Source organism: Pteropus alecto, unplaced genomic scaffold, assembly GCF_000325575.1.
Source record: "Pteropus alecto unplaced genomic scaffold, ASM32557v1 scaffold210, whole genome shotgun sequence".
NCBI classification, from domain to species: domain Eukaryota; kingdom Metazoa; phylum Chordata; class Mammalia; order Chiroptera; family Pteropodidae; genus Pteropus; species Pteropus alecto.
Genome location: NW_006431288.1, coordinates 259,155 through 269,418, shown reverse-complemented (window position 1 = coordinate 269,418; position 10,264 = coordinate 259,155). Strand labels below are relative to the sequence as shown.

At 41.1% G+C, this 10,264-nt stretch overlaps 1 protein-coding gene across 4 annotated transcripts in view; it reads right to left on the bottom strand.

Annotated features, from left to right (window-relative positions):
• Positions 1-10,264, bottom strand: part of APLP2 (amyloid beta precursor like protein 2) — a 35,531-nt gene that overhangs the window by 11,980 nt on the left and 13,287 nt on the right. For 2 of the 4 annotated variants that reach the window (XM_006905783.3, XM_025039579.1), the window contains exons 6-10: positions 9,527-9,694; positions 6,346-6,476; positions 5,298-5,372; positions 3,822-3,980; positions 2,824-2,952 (exon numbers count right to left, since the gene is read on the bottom strand). In XM_006905783.3, coding sequence (XP_006905845.1) covers positions 2,824-2,952; positions 3,822-3,980; positions 5,298-5,372; positions 6,346-6,476; positions 9,527-9,694 — 662 coding nt within the window. The remainder of the gene's footprint in view (positions 1-2,823; positions 2,953-3,821; positions 3,981-5,297; positions 5,373-6,345; positions 6,477-9,526; positions 9,695-10,264) is intronic. The other 2 variants (XM_006905784.3, XM_025039580.1) reach the window with 1 other exon arrangement.

The window sequence follows — 10,264 nt, the reverse complement described above, 5'->3', positions numbered from 1 at the left end:
AAAGAGTAGACCAATTTTTACTACTGATCAGATGAGATGGGGTAAAAAGGGAATGAAATCACTGGCCAAAAAACAGATTTGGGTAGAGAGGAGGACATTCATGGATTTTGCTTAGTGAAGCAATTCTTTGAAATAATCATCACGAATAAAAGAACTAGTTTATCTGCATTTAACTAAATTAGCTATTCTTTCAAAAATCTGCACTAAGTTATAAGTAAACCTGATTTTAAGGGGTGATAAAGGAAGACTTATCTATCGTCTACCATCTGTCTTCCATAGCTTACTACCTTTTCTGAATGCAAAAGCTCCAAAGTTGTTCACTTTTTTAAAAAGTCATTAAGATTGGTCACTTACTTTTAAAGCTTTTCAGGGTGGAAATGAAAGGTGATTTGCGCTAACTTCCACCCCAGTTTGACACAGTGAGGCATGTTGCTCACACAGCTAATGCAAGGTTATTCCTAATTACACTTGCAGTTATCAAGCTCTTACTAAAGAGGGCGCTCTAAGCCAATGGATTAATTACATGGGCTTGAAGCCATTAACATGAAGGGTCAAAATGAAAAAAGTTAAATGGAAAGAAGCTTTTACTGTAGATTACTGTCTCTCTGATCTTTAAAAGCAAGGATGAAGCAATTTAATTTTATATTTTCCATTCTTTCAATCAAGTAAATTAATGAGAAAGCACAAGAGTGAGTGCCTCACAGAAAAAATGCAAATGGAAACTGAAAACACGGACCACCCAGTCTTAGCATGTGTTGACAGTTATACTTCTTCAGATGTATTAAAGAGCCATTTGAGAGAGGATGGTTCAACTACCCACAGAAGGACAGGAACCACAGGAAGGAATACTGGACATTAGTGCCTGTATAGTGAACCCCTGAGCTGCAGTATGAGGAGGGTAAAAGCACAACATCACTCACAGCCAAGCCAAATATGCACATGTCGTAATAGGCTTTCTATATTCAGGGCTTTCTAGAGTTCAGACAACAGAATAGGAAAAAGACAAAAGGTTAATGTAATTCAGCAGCCAAGCTTCGCTAGAATTAAGGGGTTAGAGCAGACATTAAATATCACACAGCAGAGCTAGAATTTTCCCCTGAGATTTTCTAAGGAAGTTCTACTTCCTGTGGGACTTGGTGTGGCACTTTGACCTTGTTTGCAGGTGACTCATTCCCTACTTGTTAATTTAATATATTGATCAGGTCCCTACTTTCCTTTTACTCTCACCACATAGAACAGGCCATTTTTTTCCCCCTGTAAAACAGGGGTCCCCAACTCCTAGGCCACAGACCAGTACCAGTCTGTGGCCTGTTAGGAACCGGGCCGCACAGCAGGAGGTGAGTGGTGAGCAAGGGAGTGAAGCTTCATCTGTATTCGCAGCTGCTCCCCAGGGCTAGCATCACTGCTTCCGGTCCACCTCAGATCATCAGGCATTAGATTCTCACAAGAGCACTGGTCCCTGGTGCTAAAAAGGTTGGGGACTGCTGCCATAAAATACTACATAATAGTCTAGTTTTTCCATATAATATTTTGAAAATGATTACATTAAAAAATAATCAAGTAGATTTGAAAAACCTAACCCCTATCAAGATGCATGCGTTGTTCTACCTAAGTTTGCTGGAAGCCATTCTAGGAGATTCTTGGTCTTTTTCCCTTCTCTTCTACTCTATCCAGCTTAAAGGAAAACATTGAGCTCCAGGTCCGTACCAGATCCCCCTTATGGTCCCCAGACCCATCCGTCTCCTTTCCGCATTGTTCCCACCCTTTAGGAGCCTGAGTTCTTTCATTGCCACAAGCATCCAACTGCTAAAGTGAACTCTATATTTTTAAGAACAATTATTCTTCATCTTTGTAGTTAATATAATTAATTCTATACTAGACTGTGAGCTGCTGCTCAAGGGTACACAGGGACTCAACTCTGTATCATCAGATGCTATGCAGAGTTTGGTTAAGTGGATAGGAAGCACATGAACTTCTGCTCAACAAATGGTGCAATACCACACTTAATATTCCTAGGACTGTTGGGCAGGTTACCTCCCAGTCATAATACACACAAGAGGCTGGGAGGTGGAGCTCCTGGGATGATGGGCGAGTACCCACCCTTACAAGTGCCTCCCACATATAGTGGTTACTCACCATCAGCACAGCACTGTATTTATAATATGGGAGGGAAATGAAAATAAGTTATGTCATTACAAGGCCCTCTAGGAAAACTAATATACTGAATTATTAGACTTCTTAATTTAAAAGGGAGCTAGTAGTCTTGTTGGCAAGTTCATTTTCTATGAACATGAGAGAGTAAAACTTAAGTTAATATATGGACAGTATCAAAATTAGAAAGAGGGTCCAGAAACAAACCTTTATAGACAACTGTAAAGAAAAGCTGAACCCAGCATGGGACAAAACCCAGGAATGTAAAAGTATCTGTTTTCTAAATGAAAACAAAAGAGAACAATTTTTAAGATCTGCTTGTTTTATCTGCCTAGTAAAAGATTTCAAATATTAATTCTGGTGGTACCTTAAATCAGAAATATAAAATGATTGAAACTGACTTTTCTTCAATATAATCAATCATGTATCCCTAAACTTTCAGAAACTATTTTAAGTAGAAAGTACTTCATATAAAAAGTATGGAAAAGATATTTTAAAAATAGTAACTTTGCAGAAACCAACTCTTGTACCCAGGATATCTTTGGAAATCAAAAATCATTTTCTAAAGACTGATATCAAGCACAACTATCAGTACTGTCCAACTGTTGGTCAAAGCAGCCTTGTCCCACTAGAAAAAGTCCCCCGGAGCAATTTCTACTCTGTCTAGTGTACCTGGGATTTCATCTGGGCCGCCTTTTCTGGGTCGACAGCCAACACATGCTGGTAATGACGAATGGTATGCAGGCGGTCTTTGTTCTCAGCACGGACATAACGCCGCAAGGCCTGGAGAATGCGATGAGGCTGCAAGAGAGAACAGTTGTTATAATATCCTGAGACTAGGGAATTGAAAACAGGCAGGAAAACAAAGCTTTAAAAATTCATTTAAGAATGTAAAGCTCAGTGAAGCACAAGAATGAAGCTGTACTTTTAAAAGCTTTCAGCTAGCTCATCAAGTAACAAGAAGCTACCTTTCTAAGTACCAAAAATTGAGTTCCAAAGTTATATTGGCTCCTTAACAAATAGCATTTCCCAGAATCTCTAGCCCAATGTCTTCCTCCAGTGTGTACTCTCTCGCTGGCTCGGCCTCCAATACCTTAATCACAAGTTAGGCAGTCCCTGTACCACCCAGAAAAGACTTAACTTGCTTACCTAAGGAGGATACAAATTCCTCCTTTCCAATACTTTCTATCCCCTCAAAGCAAGACAGGTTAAAGGATAAAAAAAGACTGAGACCACTAGCACAAAAGGGTTTTATATGAATTACTTTGCCCCTTACTTCATAATCTTATTTAGAATAGAGCTGGTTCAAAAGCCTTTGTCCATGAGAAGGTATGTTTTTATTCTCTGAAAGTAAGTCTACCATTGAAATTCAATAATTGAATAACTACCAACCAACATCCTGAGGTTATGCTTTCTCAGTGTTAGATACTTCCATATCACAGGTAGCAAACACAGGTGTAAGTGTAATACTAAGCTTATATAAGCAGATATGACAACATGATACCTTTTCCTCCCTCCTCTTTCCTTCCCTCCAGCCTTGCCAGAACTTGTCATAAAAATGTAATTTTACTGACTGTGTGTCATATTTCAGTTCTACACAAGCGCTACTTCGGGGCACGCAACACTGAACACACACTTCATCGGTGTGACCTACTATACACATGACTCACCCGTGGTGGGTCAGACTGCAAGGCGGCCAGGTAGTTCTCTAGGGCCATTCGGCGGCGGTCGTTCAGCATAGCTTCCACTCGAGCCAGGTGTGTTTCCACCAGCTGCTGCTTCTCGCTGGCTGCTTCCTTCTCCAAAGCTTTTACCATAGCTTGGAAGTGCTAAACCCAGGAAGTAGGAACAACATAATTTATGGCACCTGTAGAAGTCTAGGCCAACGATTTTAGAGCTCAGTGCTGGCTTCTCCCTGCCCAAGGCCTGTGTAAACTGGTAACAAAGTCCAGAGAGCGGAGCAAAGATCAGATCTAAGTACTATATACAGTAAGTCCTCACTTAACATCATCGATAGCTTCTGTGACTTTAAGTAAAATCACAAGAAACAAACAAATTTTACCATAGGCTAAATGACACGAAAAGAGTTAAGTAGCTACTGCATCTTATCAACATTATAATACAACGACATCGAATGAAATTACATGATTTGAAGACCTGCTGTACTTTACCTGATTTATCAGGATAATTATTTCCTTGTCTAATGACAGCATGGTAAATCAAGTGTCATAAGAACTTCTTAGCATTTCCATAACTGACATTACAGATTTCCCCATGTACACTACAAGAAAAGGAATGCTGTTGCTTTCCACATTGTAGCAAGGTGCTAACTTTAAAATCCTAAAACCACAGCCTAATAGATATTTTAAAACATATTCCAGTGATATGGTGGGTTCTGCTGAGTCATTCACACTGTTATCTGTGAGGTACCTGGTCACGTTTAAAGGCATAGTTGAAGGTTGTTAAATTAATTCCCCTGCATAGGATAGATTGGCTATACAGAAATTAACACTCTTGGATTTTCGAGGTGATTGATAAAAAAGCAAAGGTGTTCTGATATGAGAAGGTGATATGAGAAGAGAGAATTCAGTTAAACATATTTAAAATGTTTAAAAGTTTTATAAAACCCAAATCTGTGCTGTAGGTTGCTATCCTTATTGCTATCAACACTCTCCTCTATTCAAGGAGAATGCAGTTGCTGCTATGATTCAAAGGTTACGTTCTTACAAAGTTAAAGATCAATTGGTATCAGAGAGCTTTATTTTGTCTTTGACTTTTCAGTAAGCCTGTAAAAAAAAAAAGAATTCAGTACTGCTGAAAAACAAGTCACAGCCTAAGAATGAAGATGACTGAGACTTCTGCCAGGAAAGCAGAATTAACAAACGCAGCCAAGCTAAGGTTACTTTCTGGCATGAATTAGGTGTGTTCTGGCCCGGGATTTGTTTTCCTTCTGCCGTAGGTGAGCTACTCTAGAGAGCACCAGTTGGGAGGTGAAAGAAAGCAGGCCAGCTAAAACTTCCTTGTAACATAAGCTCTCAACTAAAAGGAAGGAGGTGTCAAACTCTAACTTCCTGGGAGTTTGGCTCTGACAGTACTTCCAAGGGTCAGGCCGGAAGCTCTGTCCTAGAGAATGGAATGTGTCTCACCTGGATCAGAGTCTGCCTCTCTGCTTTAGGCAAGTTCTTCGCTTGAAGCTCAGCCTCTTCCCATTCTTTCTTTACCTAGAACAAAGGTCAAAGCACTCTAACCAGAGTAATTTCTAAAATAAGTCACCCATTTTCTAAAAATACTGCCAGGCCCTGAATCTAATGTAGGAAACTGAGCAAAAGGAAATGATCCCTCATGACCTTGAGGCCCTTTTAGCTAGTTCACAGTACTGTCTCCTAAGGGCTTAGGTCTCAATTATACTCCAGTAACCTCAATTCTATGACTTCCTTGTTCTATAACCTTGGGCAAGTTATTAAATCTTTGTGCCTTAGTCTCCTCACCAGAAAACAAAACAAAAACAAAGCGGGGGTGGGGAGGCAGGATTAATATCTACTTCTCAGAATCAACCTGGATAAAATAACAAGCATTTCCCAAAGTACAAACCTAGCACAGCTGATAGGTGGGGTTTTACGTGGTGCTCAGACCCAGCAAGGGCTTCTTTTTTTTAATTTTCTTTCAATTCTCCTAAGTCTAGGAGAAAGCTGCACTAAGTTGCTCATGTTGGTCTAACACAACTCTTTTAAGGAAAACAAAATAAAACACCTGAGACTCAGAACCTTCAGCAAGCAACAGTGCCTAGAACATATTATTAAATATTTGCTTTCATTTAATATATTTTTACAGTTACCTTTCTATTTACTAGCTTTCTATTTACAACAGTGGTATTAAAATGTCCTTCATTAAAATAAAAAAAATTTAAGCTAGTTAATGGCAATAAAACCTCGACAAGAACCGAATGGTTACAGGAAGTGCTCCGCAGAGTCTGGACTGAGGGTAATTATGTTACCATGGAGCTGAGAGTTAGGGGAGGGGGAAAGGACGAGTCACATCCATAAAGTAGCTCCCCTATATTTTAACACCTCACACCTGTCCTAGGAGACATGTTAGCCTGACAATCTAGGGAGATGGTGTCCCTTTTCTTCAACTATGAAAACCATGTCACCTGATGCCAAACATCACAAAGATAAGGGAAGTGCAGAGGTTTACCCTGTCCATCCGGTTACGGTGCCGAATTTCTAGTTGCTCCTTGGCCTTCTGGAAGCGAGCATGCTCATTATCATCTGCAGAGGTCTCGAAATATACATCGACATCATTGGTTGGCAGAGGAGTTGGGGGAACTGAAACAAAATGACAGAGTTCTCTTTGGGGGTTGAAACTGCACCGTGCTTTAGGAAGAAAACCGAGCTCAGGACTGCGGAGTCGACTAGTTTGTCTCATACTACGCTCAAAGTACAGGCCGCTCCTGTCTGCCAACGCTCAGCTGTTAGATACACTGGTCCATCTCCCTTAGGTGATATTCATCCACCAGGCCAGTCTAGACTCCCGGTAACTGTGGCACCAGAGAGGCCCATACTTAGGACTTCTAGGGCAGAAAAAGAAATCACTTCTTCTATATCATCCCTCAGTTCTTGAAATCTTAAAACCTAAAACATAACTACATTATTGCTGTCACTGAGTGCATCTCACCAGAGGTGAGGACTGAAATCAGACCTATAGAGGCACTTCTACAAATCCTCCATTTTGAAAGAACTTTGGTGCTTAGGTCTCCTTTCTTCTGGCTATTTTTAGGCTAGAACTTACTTTGGGGAACTGATTCAACTGAATGTTCTTTGCAGAATATTATAGACTGGGTAGACAAAGTTCAAATGGTTCTAGCTATAGTTTTTCTGTGCCTAGTATCATTGAACTCTTAGCCCCACACCCAATAACAGAGATAACAGGGATAAAACTAATTTGCTATATGTGACAAGGATCTCCAGAGTGTGAAGATACCCTGGGCTTCTCAATTCATGACATTCATTGGCTTTACCAGGCCATCACCCAGAGAAGAAACTCATTAGAATAACTACTCCTCACTGCTAGTCAAGCATAGATTCTTAGTGGCTCTAGGCAAGGAAATATCTGCACAATGGAACCTAAACTCATAAAGGAAAGAAATGAGATGACAAGGTTACTTAATTTACTTCTCAAAGAATACCCATGGAAACTCTTATTAGCCCAATTCACTCAAAATTTCCCAGGCTAGGGAGGACTGACATGCAACTTGCTGGCACAACTTGCTATATCATGACATAATGTTAGAGCTTAGTGGGTAGCAAATGCCCACATTCAACAAATTTTAATTCAGAAACAAATTCACCTAATTTCCAGAATCTTATGACTTTAATACAACTTTAAAACAACTGTGTAACTGATTAATGTAATTGCAAGTGCATCAGACACTCCAAAGTTTCCCATCAGAACATCTTTTATTTACCTCTTCTTATTTACTAAACCTAAAAGCTACAACTAAAACCTTCTGAAAACTATATGGCTCCTACATACATTTGAATAGGATCTCAAGAGCCAATTAACTAAATTAAAATATATAGCTTCACAAACCACATGATACTCAATAGTTCGGCTGGGAGAATTTCAAAGCACTAAGCTCCATCCATGCCACTAAGCACGTCGCCAACAGAGATGCGCGCCTGCAGCTTAAAGGCTTATGTGTTGGAGACAGAGTCTTTGGTTCATATCACTGGGCTGGATAAAGATAATACCAAACACAAGCCGCCTCCACCGGCTGGTAACAAAAGGGGGAAGGGAAAGACAGCCTAGAGGTTTGGTTCTGAAGACGGATGGGCTCAGACTTAGAACCGCAGCCCTCTGTCCACATGAAAACTGGTTCATTCACTCGTATCAGTCCCCTTCAAAAAAGGAAACAAGCTTGACCACAATAACAGTGACACGCTTATGGACTTTTCAAAGCACCCCACAGCCAGGGGCCCCACCGGTACATGAAAATATGCTGCCCCTTGGCAAGTCTCCCCTACCATAAATAACAGGAAACTATGATTTTGTAGAATTCGTTAATCCCCTGAAGAACTGCCATTCCTTACATAGTGTCTTATGATACCACTTCTCTGATCCTTTGGGAAAAGATCCCCATCTGCACATTCAGCATGATCTTTAACGATCCCTAATTCTTCAGGCTTCAACGCAAAGCAATCTTTTGTTGTCTCTTAGTTTTAAGTAGTTTTACAAAGCAGGACGTATCACAAAAATTTCTACCTTTACATCGTTCCTAATAAAAGTTGCTGCCACCGAAATTCTCTAAGGACTCATTTTTTTCCCCCCATCTTTTCGATCGTATCAAATAAAAATAGCCTGTCCACAGAGCAGTAGCTAGAGTGGAAGTGCTAAAAGTATAACATATTAAGATTTTAAAAAACATTTTGGTGGGGAGAGAAAGAGGGACCATGAAGGCATCTGTATGAAAAATCATCTGAAGTTATAGCCAAATACCAGGAATAGGATGCAACTAATTACTCTAATGAATCCAGAACAGAAACCAAGAAAAGACTGCCTGGCCTGAGGATTTTCCAAACACATGGGTTAGTACTACAAGGTAAGAGAAAGAGGATCTTAAAAAGGAAAAGGGTAACCATGGAGAAAAGCAAAACTTTTCCTACCTAAGTAAACCCAACTCAACGGAACCACCGAGTTCCTTTTGCGACCAAGAACACAGAAACTAAATTCTTTCACTACCTAAAGCTCTACAGAACCCCAGGGTTGCCAGCATATTGCAGAAACAAACTTACTACCACTTGGCTGCAGAGCTCTCTTCCTAGAGTGCATAAAGCAAGATTATTTCAATATTCTGGACTCCCAAAAGTAACCCACTGTCACTGCTTTGGAAAGCAGGCATCAAGGGTGTCAGCGATAGTGTAGTTCAAAGACAAGAATGAGAGGCAAAGCCAGGAAACAAGCATGTGCAGAACTCATGGCTGATCTGCTTACCCTTTTGTGCCTTTCAACTAGAGAATACTGAAGGCACGGCTGCCTTCCCAACAAACACAAAGTGCTCTGGGAGCCTGCAGACTACACAGCAGGATGAGGAAGAACAGGACTCTGGGTGCTCCCACGGTACCAGGGAGAGAACACACCACCACCAACACCACCACCAGACCCACGGTGAGCAAGGGACATGGAGAACCGAGCTTACAAGTGTCCATCAGGAAAGCAAGCCTGGATCTAGAAAGCACAAGATGAGGGAAAAACGAACCAACAGCAAATACCTGAGTGGGCAGGGAGCACTACACATATGCAGTCACGAGGACGGCTGGGAAAGACAGAACGCTGGACAGGACAATCTGCTGCACAGAACCAGTGTGGCGGGACTTACTCATCGTTTTACACACAGCCATACAATAATCCTCAGACTCAAAATTGTTCCTGTTGCCTCCGCAGCCGCCATATATAAAGCGCACGCACTTTCCCTTGGAGAGGTCGAAATACCAACGGGGCATCACGGCCCGGCAGGGCCCCGTCATCGCCTCCTGGGAGCAGACAGCTGTGTGGAAACGGGTCAGAATGTCAGCAGGACAGAGGCAGCAGCTTCAAATGCTTCACAATGCTACAGACCACAAGGGCTGGATTGGGCAAGGAGGAAGGACTGGGTGGCACTTAACATCAGTGAAGGCTAAGACTAGACAGATCCTGATCACCCTGGCTCACTATCTCAACAGTTCAAGCTGGTCATTTCTCATGATTCAGTCATTTTCCATTTGGAGGCAGTATAGATGTTCAGGAACTGAAAATATTTCTTGTGCTGTCTTGAGTCTAGATTGATGTATAGTTGACATAGAGGATTTCTTTATCTCATAGTTCTGTGAGCCCCACACTGATCCGTTAGGTAGAGATATTTGCCTAATTTATTTATCTTGGTGAGGTCAAGGTCTAGAAGAAACAATGCAAGTAAACAGGCTGTGTCAGTGGTGAAAACCATAATAAATACGACTTTAGCACCTGGAAAGGATGAGCGCACATTTTTATGTTCTCCAAGGTAAATCATAAACTTCTAGACCCCTTAAGTAACTTCCTTCTAGTTGGGTTCTAAATAATTCTTCAGCTCTTAATTGGC